Source organism: Vombatus ursinus, unplaced genomic scaffold, assembly GCF_900497805.2.
Source record: "Vombatus ursinus unplaced genomic scaffold, bare-nosed wombat genome assembly UNPS02014805.1, whole genome shotgun sequence".
In the NCBI taxonomy this organism is placed as follows: domain Eukaryota; kingdom Metazoa; phylum Chordata; class Mammalia; order Diprotodontia; family Vombatidae; genus Vombatus; species Vombatus ursinus.
In genome coordinates, this window is record NW_020954583.1 from 3,836,350 (window position 1) to 3,859,527 (window position 23,178).

The window sequence follows — 23,178 nt, forward strand, 5'->3', positions numbered from 1 at the left end:
AATGCATTGTTGGTGGAGTTGTGAGCTGTTCCAACCATTCTGAAGAACAATTTAAAACTATGCCCAAAGGGCTATTAAATTGTGCATACCTTTTGCAACAGTATCACTACTAGGACTGTATCTAAAGAGATTAAAGAAAAGGGAAAAGGACCTATATGAACAAAAATATTTATAGCAGCTCTTTTTGTGGTGTCAAAGTATTGGAAATTGAAGGGATGGCCATTAATTAGGGAATGATAAACAAGTTATGGTATATAATTGTGATGAAATACTACTGTGCTGTAAGAAATGATGAATGGGATAGTTTCAGAAAAATCTGGGAAGACTTATATGAACTGTTGCAAAGTGAAATGAGCAAAACCAGGAGAACATTGTACATAGTAACATCAATATTATAACAATAACATTAATATTATAGCAATATTATAACAATAACAACTCCATTTCTTCCTAACTACCCTCTATTTAACTACCTTGTATTTATTTGTATATGCTTGTATATAACACGTCTTCCCATTAGAATATAAGCTCTTCAAGAGTAGGTATTATTTTATTCGTTGTCTTTGTCCCCTGAAAGCATTAACAAATGCTTGTTGATTGATCAATTGATTTCTGTTTGAGAAAAAAACAAAAGCAGAAGAGCAAAAAGGTATGATTTGGTTTGAACTGTCTGGAACCATTTAGAAATCATTGATATAAGAAATGTAAATGATACTTAAGGACTTGATTAGCTGCCCCCACGTTTACCAATTTGGGCTTTTTAGATTGAAGCAAGACCCTAGTGTTGTACATGAATACCAGACTAGAGGGCTTCAGAGCATTCTTTATTATGCCAAGAAAGGCATGTGTACCAAAAACCTATGTTGCATGCCAGTGGAGGACTCCTAACAAATAAGATTTATTATCCTGGAGGACTCCTAACAAATAAGATTTATTATCCTATCCTATCCTATACTATACTATCCATAAATTATAATGATTGGTTTTGAAATGGGAGTCACCAATAAGCTCTGAAATAATATATGGAGCTTGATTCCTAGTATGTATGGACAATGATTCATTATCTTCTATTCTGACAAGCGTTAAGTTGGATGCTGACAGTCAAAGATGGATAGAGGTACTGGCCAGCGATGAGTTCAGCATTCATTACCAGGGAATACCAATATTGATGCATATGTCCTTCCATAGGCCTCATGCAATGGAAACAATAGTAATTCCCATAGTGAAGGGCATGGATATGTAAACATTTCATAATAACTTTGGTAGTTTGGTCCAGGGAAGAAGAACTCTAGAGCTGGAATGAAATAGATTCTACTGTTGATAGATAGGAACTGTGAGATATATGAATTGCTTATCTGCAGAACATAAGCAGCAATAAACTTTTAGAATATTGGTGCATAAATTTTTAATAGAAGTGGGGAAGAAGAACATAAGCAACACTCTAAGATGTCTAAGGAAGTGGTGACACTGCCAGGACTAAAGAATCTACAATTACATTCTATCATAACAAAAATTACAATAAGAGTTTGCATTTATATAGTGCCTTAAGGTTTGCAAAATGCTTTGCATAAGTCATCTCATTTAATCCTTTCAACAACTCATTATCCCCACTTTACAGATGAGGGAAATTAAGACTGAGAAAGATTAAGTGTCTTGTTTAGGTTTACATAGCTCATAAGTGTCTGAACTGTAGATTATAAAGGAATATTCACTTCAAAGATAGAGCATGAACAAACATGAAAATATCTCACCCCAACAGTGTGGGGGAATATTTGTTTCTAACCACTTTATTCTGTGAATGAGGTTCATAGTTTAGCTCAGTTCCTATTTAGCATTAGTCCCTCCATATTCAAATCCAAAGCCTGGGTTCTTTGATTGCCTAGTGACTCCTGGCCCAGATCAAAAACTCCTCTCCTTGCATCTAGAAACACAATTCTTTTGTATTCGTTCTCAATTACCAGGCCTGCTTCTACTGTAATAATTTGTAAGGAAGTTTAAGTATTATATTAGTATATATAATATATATATTATATTACATATAATATATATTATATTATAATATATATTAAGAATTATAAGTAATCATTTATAAGGAAGTTTAAAGCCACATTGACTTGTCAAAGTCAGGAATTTAGAACAAAAGGGCAAAGCAAGTTGCCTCTCAGAGGTTCCACCTAGTACTTTTTGTGTTTGTTTCCCCACCCATTAATTTGTATGATAAGACTCAAAGCATCTTGGGATATGCTATGGGGGAAGGAGTAGAGAAAAAGGAGGAAAACTTTGGCGTTTCAGACTCATACAGCTCTTGGTGGGGGGGGGGTGTTCTCAACCTGTCTGAAAAGTTCCTTGAACTACTTTGAAGGGGGATGTAGGCTCACAATTGGGAATTAATGAAAGTCACAAGAACTTTCTTTTCTTTAATTAATCAATTAATTTTTAGTTTGCAACATTTACTTTTATAAGACTGAGTTCTAAATCTTTCCCCTCCTCCATTCCCCCTGCGCCCCCCCCCCACACACAAGGCATGCAATCTGATATAGGCCATACACAAGAACTTTCTAATCCCAAATCAGATTGATTCAGAGACCTTTAAGGCTAGCTGGAGGAAATGAGTGTACATAATAAACTTAATCTTAGCTGGGAGGCACTCTGCCTGTATTTGGAACCACTCAATCCTAGATCAATGTCTCTTAACTAAATAATCTGTAGCCTGCTGTTATCCAAGAATGTTTTTTAGGAGAGGCAGCACAGTACAAGGGCAGTTATATGACATAGTGGATAGTACTCCAGGTTTCTGGTCAGGAACCTGAGTAAAAATCTGATCTCACATACTTTCTAGCTGTGTGAGACTGGGCAAGTAACTTAACCTTGTTTGCCTCAGTTTCCTCATCTGTAAAATGAGCTGGAGAAGAAAATGGCAAACCTCCAGTATCTTTCCCAGGAAAACCCCAAATGGGGTCATGAATGGGGTTATATGCAACTGAAAAATGACTGAACAACATCATTGCATGCATTAGGGGAGCTAGGTGGTACCAGTAGATAGAGTGCTGGACCTGGAGTCAGGAAGATTCATCTTCCTGAGCTCAAATCTGGCCTCAGACACTACTGTATGACCCTGAGCAGTCTCTTGAACCTATCTACCTCAGTACCTCATCTTTTAAGTGTACTGGAGAAGGAAATGGCATTTTTGCCAAGAAAACCTCCAATGGAGTCATGAAGAGTTGGACAGGACTGAAAAGTGAGTGAACAAGATAGCATGGTATAAAACAAAGAGTCTTGGTTCTGGATGCATACTATTTACCCTGTCTTAGACAAAGATAACTTTCCTGAACCTCATTTTCCTGCTTGCCACTCTAAATCTTAGATTCTGTGATACTTACAGTAATTGTGTTTTGTTCAGTTGTTTTCAGTCTACAGATCTGAGTGGATGCCAACTCACAAAGCACCTTGAACTTGGGAAAGCATTTCTTCAGGGACCACATAGAAGAGGATATAACTCAAGTATGACAAATGTCTTTTAAAAATCTAAGATGGTCAGTCAGTTAATTCCATGTGCACTGATGTCTTTTTCTTTCCTCACTTTTTTCTTCCTCACTGGAATCCTTTTTTTGTTTTGTTTTGGTTTTGTTTTTTTATGTCTCAGACATACTTATTTTGAGAACTTCCTATCTTGAAAGCAAATGAGCTAAACTATTCAGAGGAAAAAAAACACAGTTATCAAAATATTTCTGAATCTTGTTAGATGTTTTAAAAAATTATTTGGATAAAAAGTTTCCATATTAATATATTTACTGCTTACTAGAGACATGAGCTTCCTTTACTGAATTCCTACTCCAATGCTTAATAATAATAATAATAGCTAATATTTATATAATGTTTACTATGTGGCAGGCACCATACTAACTCTTTATAATTATTATTTCATTTGGCCCTCACAACAACTCTGGGAAGTAGGTGTTATTTCTATCCCCATTTAAAGAATCCCCCAGATGAGCAAACTAAAGCAATCAGAGGTTAATCCACTTGCCCAGGGTCATGCAGCTAGTAAGTATCTGAGGCTGAATTTGAACTCAGATCTTTCTGATTCCAGATCCAGTGCTCTATCCACTGTGCCAACTAGCTTCTTCATCATTCTGTGGAAGAGGCTCAGGATTCCTGAAAGTTGTATCACTAAATTATAAGATATTGAATGTTCTAGTAAGATGGAAAGGATTCAAATTTTGGCAGTGGTAATTGAATCTGTTGTCCAAACACTAGTCCAATTATCCGTAGAGTAGTTCATTTCCCAAGTATTCCCAGGCATACCAGAGGATAAATTTGGTAGGCTCAACTCAATGAAAAACAACAACAACAACAAACAAACAAACAAAAAAACCTGTTTAGTAAGGTGGGAGGGGAGAGGAAAATCTAATTGGTCATTGGAAATAATATCCTTACCGAAGAAGTTGTGGTCTTTTAGAAATACTGAAGTTCATTCTTATTTGAAGTCCACATGTCCAAAATCTTCTGACAAACCCTCCCCTCTTCTGAACTTCATTTGGAATACTATCACCAATCTTGGAGTAACATGGAGGTTCACAATCTTAGCATTATCCTCAACTCTTCACTCTCCCTAATTTCATATGTCAAATCAGTGGCCAAATCTTATTGTTTTTATCTTTATGACATCTCTCACATCACCCCTGTTTTCCCACCTCCAGAAACTTGGGACTCTGCCCTTCATACCCTTAATTTTCATGGGTGAGCTTTCACTTCATTTTACCTAGGGACTAAGCCTTCACACCACTTTCAGGTTACCTCCATCCCTAGCTGCAGTTCATAATCCTACCCCTCACATTTTTTGCCCTCCTGCCTTTTGTCTTGTCTCCTTCCATTAGAATATAAGCTCCTTGAGGGCAGGGTGGCTCATAGCAAACACTGAGGTTTTACTATTTATCTCTTTCTCCATCTATCATCCATCTATGTCCATATTCACCTATCATCTTTTTCTATTTATCTATGTATCTTCTTTTCTTTATTCCTTCAGTCATCACATTATTTCTGGTCTCATCATCTCTCATCTAGACTATTTCAATAGCCTCCTAATTGGTTTTCCTGCCTCAAGTGTTTCCTCTAACTTCTCTTCCACTCAGCTGCAAAAGTTAGTTTCCTGAAGCACTGATTTGACCATTTCATTTCCCTGCTTAAAAAAAAAAGAAAGAAAAGAAAAGAAGAGAAAAGAAAAAAAAACACCAAAAACAAACAAACAAAAAAAAACCTCAAAACCCAAAAAATTCCAGTGGCTTCCTATTACCTCTGGGATCAAATATAAACTTCTATCTTTTGGCAATTAAAGGCAAATACAATCTGGCATACTACCACCACCATGACCATTACTACTCACTACTACTACTACTACTACTACTACTACTACTTACTACTACTACTACTACTACTACTATTACTACTACTACTACTACATATAAAAACAACATCCAGAACAAAATTCAGCTTTATATAACCCCTTAAATGTTTACAAATGCTTTGTGTACATTATCTCAATAATCTCAAAGTTCATCCTTGGATGAATTTCTTAGTGCTCCCACTAGAAATTTGACATATGGATTTAGACATAAAGAGTGAGACTATAAGCAAATTAGGAGAGCAAGGAATAGTTTATTTGACAGATCTACAGAGAACAGAAGAATTTATAACCAAACAAGAGATAGAGAACATTATGAAATACAAAATGGATAATTTTGATTACATTAAATTATAAAGTTTTTACATGAACAAAGCCAATGCAACTAAGATTAGAAGGGAGGAAGAAATCTGGGAAACACTTTTTACAGCCAGTGTCTCTGATAAAGGCCTCATTTCTAAAATATGTAGAGAACTCAGACACATTTATAAGAATAGAAGTCATTCACCAATTGATAAATGGTCAAATGATATGAATAGGCAGCTTTCAGATGAAGAAATTAGAGCTATCTATAGTTATATGAAAAAATGTTCTAAATCACTATTGATTAGAGAAATGCAAATTAAAACAACTCTGAGGTACCACATCATATCTATCAGATTGGCTAACATGACAAAACAGGAAAATAATAAATATTGGAGAAGATGTGGGAAAATTGGAACACTAATGTGTTGTTGGTAGAGTTGTGAACTGATATAACCATTCTGGAGAGCAATTTGGAACTATGCCCAAAGACCTATAAAACTGTGCATATCCTTTAATTCAGCAATACCACTACTAGGTCTGTATCCCAAATAGATCAAAAAAGGGGAAAAGGACCCACATGTACAAAAATATTTACAGTAGCTCTTTTTGTGATGGCAAAGAATTGGAAACTGAGGAGATGCCCATCAATTGGGGAATGACTGAACAAGTTATGATATATGAATGTAATGGAATACTACTGTTCCATAAGAAATGATGAGCAAGTGGATTTCAGAAAAACCTGGAAAGACCTACATGAACTGATGCTGAGTGAAGTGAGCAGATCCAGGAGAATATTGTATACAACAACATTGTGAGATGACTAACTTTGATAGACTTGGCTCTTCTCAGTAATGCAATGATCTAAGACAATTCCAAAAAAAACTCAGGGTAGAAAATGCTATCCACATCCAAAGAAAGAACTCTAGAGTTTGAATGGAGATGGAGGCATATTATTTTCTCTTTTTTTTTGGTTTGTTTTTTCTTTCTCATGTTTTTTCACTCTTCCCTTTTGTTATAATTCTTTCACAATGTGACTAATGTAGAAATATGTTTAATATGATTATATATATATATATATAGCCTATATCTGATTGCATGCTGTCTTGGGGAGGGGGGGGAGATGGGTGGAGAAAAGTTTGGAACTCAAAGTCTTATAAAAGTGAATGGTGAAAACTAAAAATAAATTAATATAAAAAATTGACATGTGCAGTGTCTCTGGATGCCATATTCTTCTCTTCTAACAATTTCTTCCCCTCCCCCCACCCCAGCATCTGAAGAGGTGGCCCCTTGGCTGGCATTTTTACTCACTGTTATTGTATTGTTTGCATGGCTCTTTAGTCAGATACCACAGTGCTTTTCACAAAGCAAAACATAACAGGACTATTCATGTGTAGACTCATAGGCTGCAGCTCAAGCTGTTGACAATTACCACTGAGGTTCCTTATTTTAAAAAAATGATGAGTAAGATTTTAAATACCTCTGGTTGACCCAGAACAGACAGAAACACTTAAAAAATGTTGAGGGAGCCTGACTCAGACAAGTTCTTCACTCATGTGGAGCTGAGTGAGTTCTTTCCTCCCTGCTCCCCCATGATGCCAACACTGCATATTAGAATCCCTCATTCCTAATCAAAGCCATGCCCTGAAAGAACATTTTCCCTCTCTACTGATTGTTTCTTTCCTTTTTCCTTCTCTATTTAGGGTAGATTCTCAATAAGTTTATGAACTGAAGAGTTTCACAGAATCTCTGGTTTGGTATACTGCGAGATTATTTTGATGGTGGAGGGAAAGAGTATATACAAATAAATTATCCTTTAACTAGGATAAAAGAAAGAACTACTAGGAATTATATTGACATACTTTTGCCAATATGTACAGATACACATACATTGAAACAAAAAGTTACATGTAAGTACTTATATAAGTATTCTTTCTATTGAAAGGCATCAAGATATAGAGGTCAGGATGTTGAACTTAGAGTCAGAGACTCTACTTCTGACTTTTTTTAGTGGTGTAATCATGAGTAGATTGTTTAACTTCTTTGATCCTCAGTTTCTTCACTTGTAAAATGGGCAAAATAACACTTATATTACCTATTCGGAGGGTTATTGTGAGATTCAAATGAGGTAATGCATGTGAAGTATATTGGAAACTTTTAAGTCCTGTGTTGGTGTGCAAATTAACTGGGACAAAGCAATTAAAGTCTGGTGTAGAACAAACTTTATGACTTTTACATTGTTGAATTTTTCAGTATGCAGTTTGTCTTCCTTTTGTCACTTTTTTTTTACAAGATTTTGTATTGAGTCCACAAGATGTGGACATATATTCTTTAATTCATTGTCATGAAACCACACTTTAATTAAGTTGGAGTCTTTTTTTTTTCCATTTCTAGATTTGACTAAAGCCTGTAAGTTTTCAATGGGGTTTTAAATCAGGTGAGTTCCAGGCCACTGAGGCATGTTTATTACCATCTATTGCATAAATTGCTTAATTTCTCATGATAGGTGACATGGTGTAAGGTTTTGTTGTAGTATTACACTTCAGTTTGAGAATTTCTGTAATTCCAGAATAATTTTACTTCTCAGTTTGGGAATTTCTGTAATTCCAGAATAATTTTACTGCTCAGTATATCAATATATTTATCATAGTTCATCATTCTCTCAATGGGAACAAGACTTCCATACCAACTGAAAATTTAAAGAAAAAAACATACCTCCCCAAATTTATTTTTTGGGGTAGATGGTTCAAAATCTGGTTAAAGACACTCAGATCATACAGGCTCACCTGGAATTCTTCTTACAATTGTTTTGGTATGGTGCTAAAAGGTGAGTTTCCTCAGTAAAGATGATCTTTTCTCAATCATCAGCATTCTATCTTTGTATTATCTTGCCAATGACAAGCATTTTTTCTTCCTGACAACAGCTAGCAGCTATTAAAAAAATAGTCTCATTGTTTTTTTTAACTTGATTTAGGCAATGCTACATTGTAGAGGAATCAATGACCCCTACAGCTTCCAAACCCCTTTGAAGGTCTTTTTTTGTTTGTTTGTTTTGTGAGGTTTAATCTGGCTTTTCTGCAGCAAGACTTTGTCAGTTCTTGCCATTATTTTTCTTTTTCAACTACACTTTCCTTTGTTCTTCAGTATCATCGATCCTTATTCATTGTGTGCTTGAAATGCTTGCCTTTTCCTACACAAACAGCCAATGTAATATCTTTAACAGTCATTCAAGCATGCTCTTTAAAAAAACCACAACTTTTGTACACTTCTTTAGGAGTAATATTGATTCTTAAAAACCACAAAATGTAAAACCCAACAAAAGACAACAATGAAACACATGCACATTGGTATGAAATCCAAAACTCAACTGACTAAGAATTAACTAAAAAGTGGAGAAACCAGCCCAATTTAGTTTCGTTTGGGTCAGGGTCAAACATTCTGAGTCAGTCTTGTGTCAGTAGAAAAACATAGTCATGAGCATTATTGTCGCTAAATTAAATCATATCAAAATATTTGTTCAACCCAAGTAATTAGCATACAACTGCATTTCTTGTACAAAAATAATACTACTTTCCCCCTGTAATGACATAAGAAATTGAGTTGTTTTGTTTAATAGTGCTTTAGTATTGATCTAGTCAGCCTCAAATCCTAATGACCAGTAAACTGTACTTGGGAAATTCCTGGTTAAATAAAGGGTGAAATCATGGAACATAGATTTAGCCTTGGATGGGAACTTAGAGGCCATCCAATCCAACCTCTTCCTTTTACAGATGTCAGCAAGCTGAGGTACAAAGAGTTTAAATGACTTGCTCAAGGACACACAACTAGTAAGTATTCAAAGTGAGATCTGAACCAAGTTCTTCTGAACTCCAGGTCTAGGGCCCTTGTCAAAATTCCATGTTGGGCGATGGGTGTAGAATAGAGAAAGAAGCTACCTGGCCTATGTGGATATCAAACCTTGACACTGGAATAATTAAAAGTAACTAAAAAGTTAACAATAACTTAACTAGCCAGAGTCAAAAATAAAATGTACTAAGAAATAACATTATCTTGAAATCAATTTTGTGTATATTTCTCAGATTTTTTTGTTCAATCTGCTACAGTAATTTGAAGGAAAGGCAAAGAAGGAAGAAGATAAATATTTCCAGAAGTCTAGAAGAATCCCCAGTGGCAAACAGGTTTTTGGAATTGTGAGTATATCCCAGTTTACTTTATACTTACTTTTTAAGAAAAATTGCAAATAAATATATATTTATAAATATATAAAATTTATAAGTAAATATATATTTACATGATAGGAATCATACATTATTAGCACTAGTAGGTCTTACTATTTAAAGAAAATTGATGCAATCAATGTAAGCTACGTAATACAAATAATTATTTTGCAAAATATTAATGCTGTTTCACAAATCCAGATTTCTATATTTCTTTTTTGTTTAGGGCATAGAATGAGGTAAACCTGAGTGTTCAAATCCTGAAGCATAGTTAAATACATGCTAATTTAAGAACGTTGCCTCTAATATTTTTGTTCAACTCACCTGTTATTCATCAACCCCATGGAGAGGAAAGTTGGCTATCATGAACTGCGTTTTTGTATGTCAGTCACAACATTTAGTCAACAAACATTTATTAAACACCTACTATGTACCGGATACTATATTTAGTTCAAAGGATACAAAGAAAAGCAAAAAAGCAGTCCTTGTTCTCAAGGAGCTCGGTCTAAAGAGGGAGACAACATACAAATAAACTACATATAAATACAAGGTAACTGGAGATAATCAACAAAGGAAAAATGCTACTGTTGGCAATATACCTGAAACATCTGTCATCTTCCTTGGATTTGTTCAAGACTTAGCTCAAATTCAACTTTTGTAGTAGGCTTTACAAGTCAAGTAGTATTTATTAAATGCCTTGGTGTTGTTCAGTCATGTCCAACACTTCATGACCCCATTTGGGGTTTTCTTGCAAAGATACTGAAGTGGTTTGTTATGCCCTTCTCCAGCTCATTTTGCAGATGAGGAAACTGAGGCAAACAGGGTTAAGTGACTTGCTCAGGGTCACACAGCTAGTGTCTGAAGCTAGATTTGAACTCAACTCTACTCCAGGCCTGGTGTTCCATCCACTGTGTACCTGGTTGTCCCTTACTTAAGCACTACTCTGTGCCAAGTTCTAATAAGTGAGGCAACATGTGAACAACTATGTATAAACTTAATGTATATAAGTTAAATTGGAGGTAATCTCAGAGAGAAGGCAGAGGGAGGGGGGCCAGGAAAGGCTCCCTGCCAAAGGCAGGCTTTTAGTGGAGACTAGAAGAAAGTCAGATAAACCCAAGGGCAGAGATAGAAAATTCTCAGAACTAGGAGATGTGTAAGGAATTGTGTAAGGAATAGTCAGGAAACCATCTTCTTCAAGCCAGAGAGATCAGAAAAAGTTTTACGTAGAAAGCGGGTTAAGTTATTGTTGTTGTTCAGTCATTTAGTCGTGTCTGACTCTTCATGACCCCATGGACCACAGCACACCACGGGGTTTTCTTGGCAAGGATACTGGAGTGGTTTGCTTTTTCCTTCTCCAGTGGACTAAAGCAGAGGTTAAGTGACTTGTTGAGGTACACACAGCTAGTAAGTAGCCAAGGGCAAATATGAATTTAGGCCTCCTAACTCCAGGACTACAGCTCTATCCACTGAATCATCTAGTGCCTCCTTGCAAACAGAGATTAAGTGACTTGCCCCGGGTCATATAGCTAATCAGTGTCTGAGGCTTGGATTTTAACCCAGGCTTTCGTAGCTCCAGCATTCTATCCATGGAGTTAACTTAAGCCCACCTTAACTTAAGCTGAGTTTTTGAGTAAACAAGGAATTCTAAAGCAAGTAGGTAAAGAGAAAATATATTCCAGACACAGGAAGATCAGTCTTTATGGACCTTGGTATGCAGGAAGAGGAGTAATCTATGTATAAAAACATTTAATAGGTAGGATGAGACCAGGTTGTGAAGAACTTTAAAAGTGTATCAGAGATCTGGCATACATCTCCCCACATGAAAGAAGCTGAGGATCCCTTTTTCCAGAAGAGATGTGACAATGGGGAGTGGGAATGCCTGGGAGAAATTGTGGAGCACATGTAGATATTCTGTAACAGCTTCTGTTTTGCTAACCTAATGCAGTTAAGAGAAGCCTTTTTTTCAACTGGCTGTCTAGCCAAAACTAGGAACACCTTCAAAAATTGTCTCATTCCCTTCACCTCAGAACTCTTGGGCTATGGGGGAGGGAGGAGATATCTCAATGATTCCTTTGCTTATAGCATCTGGTAAGAGACAATGCTGCAAAGGGACAGGTCTTGAGGCTTTCTCCCTTCAGTAGCCATGTTACCCTATTGAAAGGGACTTAGTCCTTGACTTCTGAATTTATTCCCTCCCCCACTTCTCCTATTTTATAAGAAGGGAATGGAGTCTATGATCTTGTGAGCTTCAAAAGCTCCTCAGCATCCTGGTGTTCCAAATCTGCAGGAGATTTGAACTCAAGTCTTCTTAGAGAGAAAGGAATAGTTGTAAAAGAAGTGGAAGAGAAATTACAAAATGTGGCTGCTGATTGGAAATATGAGTGAGAGAGAAAGTATGAGTGAGATTAATAATACTGGCTGCTGACTGAGGTTGTGAATCTGAGTAACTGCAGGATGATGATGCTGTTGACATTAATTGGCAAAGTTGGGATTCTCAGAAAGTAGTTAGGTTTTTAAACTGCCTCCAAAGCTCATCAAAAAGCTTCCCTTTCATCACTTGGTTGGTTGGTTGACCAGAACCAGTTGGCAGATATCTATATATCATTTGTTCACTTCAAGGCACTTCCCTTATACAGTTCCCAGGAAGCAACCTCCACTTGGGGATACCATCTGAAACATTCTGCACATTTGCTAGACCCCCTTATTTCACATTCTATGCCACAATTTGCTTAGCCTAACTGATAGACACCCCTTCAGATTCTAGTTATTTTCTGTTTTACCCCTTCTAATCCCCTCTTCAGGATCAGGATGCTTATTTTGTTTTCAATTATTCCCTTCCTTTCCACCCCTACTATTTTTCCATAGGAAAAAGCTGCAATGAATAGCATCTCAAATGACCCTCTCTAAGCCATCTCCTCTCTTAGATGCCCACAGTCACCTTCTCATTTATCTTTCTACCCCTAAGCCTCAGTTAAAGCCAATATTCCTATATAAGCTTAATGAAATAATACAGACATTTTGAAAGCAATGAGAAAGGAAGTGGGAAGCAGCCTTAATGTAGTCAATAGAGGGCCAGCCTTGAAGTCAGGAAGTCCTGGGTTCAAGTCCTGCCTGTGATATAGTCTAATTGTATAACCATAAGCCAATCACTTAACCTCTTAGAACCTCAGGTAACTATCCAAGACTGTTAATTGCAGGTAATTGAGTTGTTGATTTGCATTGGTAGGAGTTTCAAGAAGAGGAATTCCCTCAACTGAGGAAATCACAGGTCTAGACCACCTTTATCCCTACCGTACTAAAAAAAAAAAGAAGAGAAAAAGGAAGGAAAAAAAAGACAATAATATACTTCTTAGAAAATATACACTCACAGAATGCTTTAGTAAAATACTTTTAGTTTTACCTCATGAGAGAGCATCTAAAGTCAAGGCAATGAGTTGAAAGATGGAGCATTACATGTAAGTGGATCCAGCCATTTTGGAGAACAATCTGGAATTATGCTCAAAGAATTATTAAATTGCCTATACCCTTTGACCCAGCAATACCACTACTAGGTCTATTTCCAATGGTGATTAGGGAAAAAATGTTGTAAAATATTTATAGCAGCTCTTTTTGTGGTGGCAAAGAACTGGAAATTTAGGGGATGCCCATCAATCGGGGAATGGTTAAACAAGTTGTAGTATATGATTGTGATGGGATACTACTGTGCTTTAAGAAATTATGAACTTGATGATCTTAGAAAAAACATGGATGGACTTGCACAAAATAATAAAGAGCAAAATGAACAGAACCAAGAGAACATTGTATACAGTAATAGCAATAAGTTGAGGACATAAGTCATTTCAACTATTATAAATACCCAAATTAACTGCAAAGGATATATGAAGGAAGATACTATCTCCATCCTGAGAAAGAACTGATAAATAGAAGTACATATAGAATGTATATATTTTATATGTATATACATATTTGTTTCTAAATCTATGTCTAATGGTAGCCATCTCTAGAGCAGGAGTGGGGAAGGAGAAGGGGGAAAAAGGGGAAAAAAAGAAATTTATGTGATAACATTATATATTTAAAAGGAATAGCAAGTTGTACAAAATAGATTTGCAGTTTCACATGAACTCATTTTTTTTCCTATTATATTATGTTATGGAAATGCTTGTTTTATTCCATAAATTAAAGTGAAACTAAAAAAAAGAAAGAAATTAAGTGGAGCAGCATGCATGCCAGGGCCACTGAATTGTAGAGGAGAGTAAAGTGTAAGACTAGACAGGTAGGAAGGTCACAGGTTGTGAAAGACTTTAAAAGCCAAACAGAGGATTTTATATTTGATATAAATTTTAGGGTAGGAGCAACTAACAATTAGAGGAAGTATGGGAATTAGGAAACTTGAAAGGGTTGGCACTTATACTGAGATCTGAAGGGAGTTCTGAGTTCTAATATGATGCAGGTATGTAGGTAAAGCATTTCCAGCATGACAGCCAGCCTTCTGAAAGGCACAGAATCAGGTGATGGAAAGGCAAGTACAGGAAACAGCAAGTAGGCCAGCTTTATACTGTAACAGTGTGTGTGTGTGTGTGTGTGTGTGTGTGTGTGTGTGTTTGTGCACTCAAAAGAGAGTGTATTAAAATGTCATCAGTCTGGAAAGATAGCTGGATCCTGATTGTCAATTTTTAAATGAAGACATTGAATTTGGGAAATTTCCAGGTACTCTCCCTCTGTGCCTCTCCACATATCCTTCTAATGCCAGGAAAATTAAATAGGATTTTTTTTTAACAAAATTGACCCATAAAGCAAATCAGTGAGGAGTATTATATAGTGGTATTCTCTTTGCCAGCCTTTCAATGCACATAAAAAATAGTTCCCTGGACATTTCAGAAAGGATGCCTTTCTTCCTTGAAAAAGAAGCTCTCTAAAAAGCTAGCTACATAAGAACCACAAACTCCCCATGCTCATTAGTCTTCTTCTTAGCCCTTCATTTTCCCATATGAACATACTGATAGCATATGGGTTAAGTTTGTCCAAAAAAGTTTCTATTATTTTAACAATTCTACAACCCACTCTACTTTATTGGTGCAGTGAAAAGAATATTTGTGACTAAAAGTTATCTTTAACTCTTGAAAAAATAAATTACACCAAATAGATGTGAGGGAGAGAAGTGATGAACAGGGTCCACTATTTTTCTTCTCAGCTCTTCTCTGTCTTCTTAATGTAAACAGAAGATATGAGTCTTCTCATCAACTAAGTCAGAGCTTGGCCTCTTCCTCTTGGTGATTGTCTTCTCTGATGCAGAAACTCCCCTGCCCACCAGTCAGTTCTAAGACCTTCATAACTCTCAAACTGACAAGGCCACCTCCAAGCATGGACACATTAAAATCAAGGTCAATGTTAAGTCATCTATACTCAGGAAAAAAAAAAAGAAGAGGCAGTAAGGGCTCTTAGATTTAGTCCCTAACTTGCTTAGGGAGAACATATTAAAGCCATCATGTGCTCAATGTCTTATGGTGGTTGGTGTGGGGGAAAGGGTACACTATTCTCCATCCCTTATGGTAAGTTCCAGAATTTCATGATGTCGCTTAGAGAGCTGAAGGGAGAGAGTATCAGGGTGTAGAATAGCTATTTTTCAAAAAGTCCACTAAATCATCAATTCTTTTTACTAAGTGAACAATGATGCGCTGAATTTCTCTTTAAGGATTTGGTATCCAAGATATATAAACAATGTATATGTATATGTAATATATATATATATATATATGAGTGTGTGTGTGTGTATAGATGAATATAATGAAAAGTCATTCTCAATAGATAAATGGTCAAAATATATGAACAAACAGTTCTCAAAAGAGATACTACAAATTGTTAATACCCACTTGAAAGTATGCTCTAAATCACTCATAACAAGGAAAATGAAAATCAATACAACCCTGATGTTTAACCTTATACCCTGAAAATGGGCAAAGATGACAAAAGATCTAGTCAACACTGGATAGATTGCAGAAAGATAGGTATACTGATGCATTGACAGTGAAGCTGTGAATTAGTATTAACATTTTAGAAAGTAATTTGCAGTTATGTTAATAAAGTGACTAAAATGTACATACTCTTTTACCCAGAGATTTCATTACTGGGTTTACACTAAAAAAAAATTGTAAGAAGAGTCCCCATAAAAAATGAAATACTAATAGCAGCATTTTTTGTGCTAATAAAGAATTAGGGGAGAAAAAAGTGTCTATCAATTGGGGAATGGTAATCAAAATATGGTGCATGATGAAAATGAAATATTACTAATGAATGTGATCAGTAACGAGAAGCATCCACATGTTCAAGATCTACATGAACTGATCAAAAGTGAAATAAACAGAGTCAAGAAAAGCCTAATTACAATGACTACAGCAATGTAAATGGAAAGAACAACCACAATCACATACACAGAGTGAAGGTTGTGAAATTATAAAGAACAAGCGTGGCTCAAAAGAAGACATATAAAAAGAGATTCATACTTACCCATTTGTAGCAGCATTCAAGCATTATACACTGCACATATTTCAGACTTTCAAGCTATTGGTCAGTCATGTTGATTTTTCCTTTACTCTTTTTGTTTTTGTCTTTAAAAAATGCTATTTATTATAAGGGATGAGACGTCTCTCTGGGAGGGAGAAGGGAGGAGATAATGAGGAAAAAGATAATGGAGGAAAATGTATTAAAAATCAAAGTGTGTAGGATGTTGCAACATCAGATATCATGAGAGACAAATCCTGTATCCTCTGAAATTTTATGTGAGAAATAGACTTAAAGAAGGAAAATGTTCTGTCAAAAGTTAGAGCTAGCTCATTTATAAAATAAAGGAAATTCCTAAGTTACTTGTTAAGTAACATTTATTGCTTATGAAAAATGATTTGATTCTCAAGAACAAAATTCCACCTTACAGGTTTTTTTTTTAACAAACAAAGTGCCTCCTGTCCACATATCAAAATGATTCAAGATTCTCAGAAATATTTAACAATAGATATAATCCTATTTAATGACTCTCTGATATTAAACATCAAATGAGACATAAAAAAGGGAGATATATTCTCACCAAAAGTATTAACCACTGTAATGAAGAAAATTCAGTGTGACATCTAAGAGGGATTCCTTTTAGATGGTGTCAACTTCGAGATGCTCCTATCTGTAGATGGCATTGTGCTGATTTCACTAAGCCCTAGAACTTTTCAGAGCCCATGGAAGAGATCTGTAATCACTCAAAGGTGTTTGTCTTGTCCATCTACACAGGAAAGACCAAGTGGATAAAGAATATCTATTGTCCAGATTTCACTATGCATTTGGAGGGAAAGCTTATACAGTATGTGTATTTGGGACAGGCAAATATAGACAGACAATGAGTTGGGCACAGGGTTGAACTGGAAGAGAAAAATGGGCTGGATTATTTTTAGGAAATGGCAAAGCTCCTTTTCTGACCCCAATTTCCCGTGAAGGCAAAGGCCTATCATTTCAATACTAACATTCTACTGGCAGTGTTTTCTGGAGTTGAGACGTGGAATACAAGTGCCTCTGAAGAACTGAAAAATGAATATCATCTGGAGGGCAATACGGGGCGGGGTGGGGGGGGGGTGAATGTGAGCAAGCTGCATCATTTAGCCAACACTGAACTCAGAAGAACAGGAGTACAAGATATGATAGAGTACCATGCAATTGGTCCTTTAAGCCAAAGGTCACAATGTCACTTGGCAAGAAACAGGGATGACAGATGGGCAGCCAGAGTATACCCACTAACACCCTTCTAACAGAAAGAGAAAGTGAGGAAAGCTTCCAGCAAGTTAGGTGGACCTCATGTGGCCAGCTTTGAGCAGGATGGGAAGGCATGGAAGGATTGCAATCTGTATCTTTGGAGGAAACTACCAAATAAATGAGATCACAGATCCATTTTAGTATTTGAGCATAACACAATAATGCTGCCCGAATGAGATTTCCCCACCCTCCACTCCCATTAAAGGGTTTTGAGCTCCTTGGAAATAGGGAGCATATTAACTTGTAAAGTGGTTTTAATCAACTGTTCCTGCTCTATTGCTCTATAGTGCATTGCCTGAAAAGCCAGAAAAGTTGATTTCCCACAAGCATGCCAGACCTTCAGGTTGTAAAATTAAAATGGAAATTGCGCAGAGAATAGTACATAGCATTCTGGACTTGTTCGTACTTGAAGTCACGGTAACTTTCACTTTGGGGTACGGAGTGTGGGACTTAATCCTTGTTTATATTGAACTCTTCAAACTCACGTCTGGAGATCTTTTCCTCTATTAGGCCATCTCTTTTGAGTTAACTCACTGAAATATTCAGCATAGCAATCAGGTAAAAGAAGGCGATGCCCAAACGTGGTCTCCGGTGAAGATTCCTCTAGGTGGGGAGAACCAGAGAATGCAAGAAGGTACATAGACTCTCAAGCATCATGCCCCCCACCTTATCCCTTCCCCTCCCTCCCTCCCTCCCACAGACTTTCCTCCAGGGAAAAATAGGAGCGGGCTTTCCAACTTTGCTCCAATCAGAGCAGCAGCCCCTCCTCTGGGGTCCCCCTGCTGGATGATATGCAGCCGCCCTGGAGGCAGTTGGAGAAACTTTTCAGCCGCTCCCCTCCCTAACCCGAGGGGGCGAACATACCCTGACTCCAACTCCCCCCCACCCCCAACGTCTCCACACCCTCTTTCTCTCCCCGCCCCTAGGCATTCCCCAGTTCTTGCCCAGCCCCAGGAGCTAGTGATAGGCCGAGCGCTGGGCACTCATTGTGTATATGCAAATGAGAACCTCTCCCCGCCGGGCGCTGCCTGGACCCAGGCTGCTGTTGCCGCTTCTGCCACCGCCTGCTGCCTGTGCTCCTGCCTTTGCTGGGGAGTTTGGTGCTGTCATGCGGTGGCAGCTGATCCACCGGACTGCTATATAAGTATGAGAGAGGAAGACCCGGAAGGGGGCTGAAGATGAAGGTGTCCATGCATGGACCATTGCTGATTGCCAAACCAGTGAAAGCGGCAGTCCAGCGCGAAGCCGGAGGCTGTGAAGTGCGGGTCTTAAAAGCCGCAGTAGCAGCCACTAAGGAAGCAGCTGTGGCTGCGGCGACAGCAGCTGCGGCGGCGGCGCCAACTGCAACTGCAACAGTAGCACTAGCTCTGTGGCCGCTGCTGCCACAGTTGCCATGAGTTGTGCGGAGGTGATGTATCACCCTCAGCCATATGGAGCAACCCAGTATTTGTCCAACTCGGTGGCAGCAGCATCCTGCCCCACAGCTCATTACCATACCGGTCCCCAATCCAGCCAGCAGGTGAGTCGTTGTCCTGGGGTCACTGGGATGGGGAGTCTGGAACCTGCGATCTGTTCTGATATTGAGGATTGCTGACTGAGCACTCCCGGGACAGCTAGCCGGGAGATGAGGAGTTTGTGGAGGCTGTCCAGGATACTGAGGGCTTCACTGTGGCAACCCATCCAGAAAAGGAAGGCAACAGGTGGAGGGAGGAAGGGGTGAGAGGTGAGCCAGATTTTGAAAGCGTGAAAAAGCACCTGAAGTCTATTGTTGGGAATTATGTAGCTGGAATATGCTTTAAATTGTGCAGACCACTTCAAAAATAGCCCTTAGTTCTTATCGTGCAGTTCTTTGAAGCTCAGCAGGTGATGAGTCTTTTTTAGAATTTATAATAACAAGACACACAAATAAAACGATCTTCTTTTAAACCAAATACTTTGTTTTCTTTGGAAGGGAAGAGGGGTTCAGTCATCCAGGTATAATGATAAACTGTCAAATTCAGATGCCAGGAAGAATAACGATAGTAAGACAGTGAGGTAAAAGTAAAAATGGGCCCCTGAGCTGCATGTGGGTTCCAGGGCCTGGTCTCCACTTCCCTTGAATATGGTATATTAAGGCTGGGCAGAAGAGGTCCAGGGGAGTAGAGCAAGCTATGTGGGCAAGTTATTATAAGGAATGGCCACATATTGTAGACTGAGATGTCCATGTAGTCCCAGAGAAGGCTCACATGAGAATCCCTGGTCACAGGTATTGCTGGGCATAGATCAAAGATTAGAGAGGCATCAGGAAGAAAGAACTGTGAGATTAAGCAAGAGGGATGGAGCACATTTTGAGGGAATGCCCTGTGTATAAATGGCATTGGCTCCCCTCCTCCCATGCAGTCACTCAGTGTGTATGTTTCATAACCTAGGTAGCACATAAAAAAAGGATATGTCGCAAGAGGTTACACAAAGACAGCGATCATATCTTTAGCTTTTGGAGTCAGGGTGCTTATTTGGATGGCCTGGATAAGCATATTTTATGCAGAAAACTCTACCAAGATATGAGACAGGATTAAGGAATACCCACCCCCAGAACATTTATACTGAGGTGTTCAAGATTAAGTTGTGCCTCTACTTTTTATCAAATTGTGCCCTCCCCTTAAAACTGCTGTGGCGCTCTAGTACTAGTCCTTGGTAGATACCAGCACTAATCTTTGGAAAGGAAGACTAAAGCCTATTCAGGGATTAGGTAGGAATTGCTGAATTTCACTGATTGGCAGGGGAGGATTAGTGCTTGTATTTCATCTAATAGCCAGTGTGAAGCTGGAAAAAGCCTTGTTAGGGTTAAAGAGGAAGGATTTCCACTTATATATTCTATTGCTTCTTGCCATTATCTCTTAAGGCTAAATTACTTACCTGGGACAAGAGAAAAAAACTTGATTTCTTGATATTTTTATTTTGATGTTTTTCTTTTTCTTTCAAAACATGTAAGCACAGAGCAGGCTAAAAGAAGCATGGGAAAGGGATATTTACCATGAATTCTATGTTTCATGTCAAGACCCTGTACCAGGAGATAGAAGACAGATTTCTTTTCCCCCAACAGACTAGTCACTATAGTCGCAATGAGTTGTTTGTTAGTAAAAACATAGGACAACATCAGAAATGGATAAATACTTTGGGATTCTCACCCTCTCTCTCACACACACACACCCCCCCACACCCACACACACACACACACACACACACACACAGATACACACATATATATTAGTACAAGAAGTTGGCATCTTTTCCTTTTCTTAATCTTGTAAAACTATTAATAGCCTCCCCTTAGAAATTATAGGAAATTATCTTTGGCATGTCAAAAATGTATTTTTGTAATATTAACTAGCAATTAGCTATCAGTAAAACTAATAGTTTTATTTATAGGAGATAAAGTTGAGAACCAGGACTGTAAATCATAAAATTTAGAATGTGATCAGAAATGACCTGGAAACTGGATCTACATTACTGTATCTGTATGCCCAGAAAATCATGCCATAAATATTAGTTTGTGCCTAAACTAACCAAATGATGAAAACCACAATAAAAAACAAACAAAAATCAAGCTGAATTCCTGTACTTGGCCTAAATTAGCCCTGTTTGAAGGTTATTTATAATAGCAGGTCAATTAACCCTCCTCCTTTACTTTGTGGTTATGTAGACTTGGTAGTGCTTGGCTGATTGATTTGAGTTTGAGATTTTTTTGTGTATAACTGAACATTGAATTCTAATTTTGCCTCCCCAAATGTGGTAGGATGACCACATTTTCAACTACGTAACTATTTTTCACTGCCTAGTTGAAATGAAGAAATTGTTCCATTGCACTATCAGCTAGTAAGAGTTTTGTACTTTAGTTTGATGACCTATATTTTTTAATGCAAAAAAAAAAGCAAATCAGGAAATTCTTATCAGACTGACAGCATTTTTAGACTATGTGGTGCGTGGGTGAAGTGGGGCTAATATTGACTTGGCCCTAATGTAGTCATCTGAGAATACATTTTTTTGTTGTTGTTGCATTCCATAAGGTTTTATCATTATTATCCATGAAGATTGCTTTCTCCGTACATGGGAAGTGACCCCTAATAGCATCTTGACTGGGAGACAAAAAAAAAGAGAGCTACAACTCTCAAATTCCTGCAACATTTCAAAAATTTATTTATGGAAAAGCAAGAGAAGAAGGGAAGGAGAAAAAGTGACATAGTCCAAGAGGCAGAGGGACCATCCATTAATATTATCTCATCTGATGAAATGATAGAAAAGAGAAGCAAAATTTGGTATGAATGGTTGCCTTTTTTTTTTTACAGGTATCAATATGTTCCCCAAAATTGATTTTTCCCACAAATCTCTACTGAGCTGGTGTCTTTAGACCAATTAGATTAACACCAATAAAATTAATACTGACCAATATTCTGCATTTTCTGTTTATATATTTTCCTTTCCTTTGAGTGGGAATTCAGATAACTTTTTAAAATGATTTGAAAATAGCAAGCTGCCTTGCCCCTTTTCCTTTTCCCAAAGAGGAAATGGATAAATTTAAAAATGAAACTTTCATTTTCCTTATTATGACAATATATTACATTACAGACTGTGGATGAGTGGATACATAGATAGAGACATTTAGATGTCTTCAGACACATTGTACAATAGTCATAAAACTGGAAGGGATCTTAGAGATTATCTCTAGTGCAACTTCCACATTTTTTTATAGATGAAAAAACTGAGACTGAGACACAAGTTGCCATTCGCATTGGTAGTGATGTAACAGAATGGTGATTCAAAACCAAGTCTATTGACTTCAAATCTAGAGGTCTTCCATTGAATTGTGCTCTTATTATAGCAGGAAATTCATTAACAAGTTGTTAGTGCTTTTGCAATAGTTCTTGTCCATTGTGGGCTTCTTTAAAGGACATAGCTAAAGGTCTCCTTTCTCCTAAAGGACTCAAGTTGGTTTGTTTAGTCATAGAAACATCACTCTAAGCTATATATGTCATGGAGGTGTCTCCAATGTACCAAGGAGCCTATTCATATTAGATCTGTTGTGCTTCTCAGGCATACCCGAGACTACCTGAAATAATCCACTGGTTCTGTAAATGTGAGCAAATTATAAAAGCAACACTTTTCATGCCAGTCCTTAGAATGTCTCTAGAAGTACGTGGAAATTTTTCTCTGTCCTGCAGGAAGGTCTGGGACTTTCCCAACAGATTTCATGCCACCTCTGTTTAAACCCCTTCTCATTGCTTTTAATTCCCACTCTTATACCCATCTACTTTAGGACTGACTGTCCCCTCTACCTTTATCTCACCACTACCTACTCTCCCCAAAACAAAAAGAAATGGAAAGAAAAGATAAGACATTTCCATACATTATGGCCTATTATACTGCAATAACTTCAAGAATCAGCATAAAATTTTGAAATAAGTATAGAGGAAAACTAAGGGACATAAGTCA

General features: G+C 37.4%; 1 protein-coding gene across 4 annotated transcripts in view; it reads left to right on the plus strand.

Moving 5' to 3' along the window:
* Positions 1 to 19,086: 19,086 nt before the first annotated feature.
* Positions 19,087 to 23,178, plus strand: part of VGLL3 (vestigial like family member 3) — a 58,056-nt gene continuing 53,964 nt past the window's right edge. For 3 of the 4 annotated variants that reach the window (XM_027874137.1, XM_027874138.1, XM_027874141.1), the window contains exon 1: positions 19,087 to 19,228. In XM_027874137.1, the coding sequence (XP_027729938.1) occupies positions 19,103 to 19,228 (126 nt within the window). In that variant the 5' untranslated portion in view covers positions 19,087 to 19,102. The remainder of the gene's footprint in view (positions 19,229 to 23,178) is intronic. The other variant, XM_027874139.1, reaches the window with a different exon arrangement.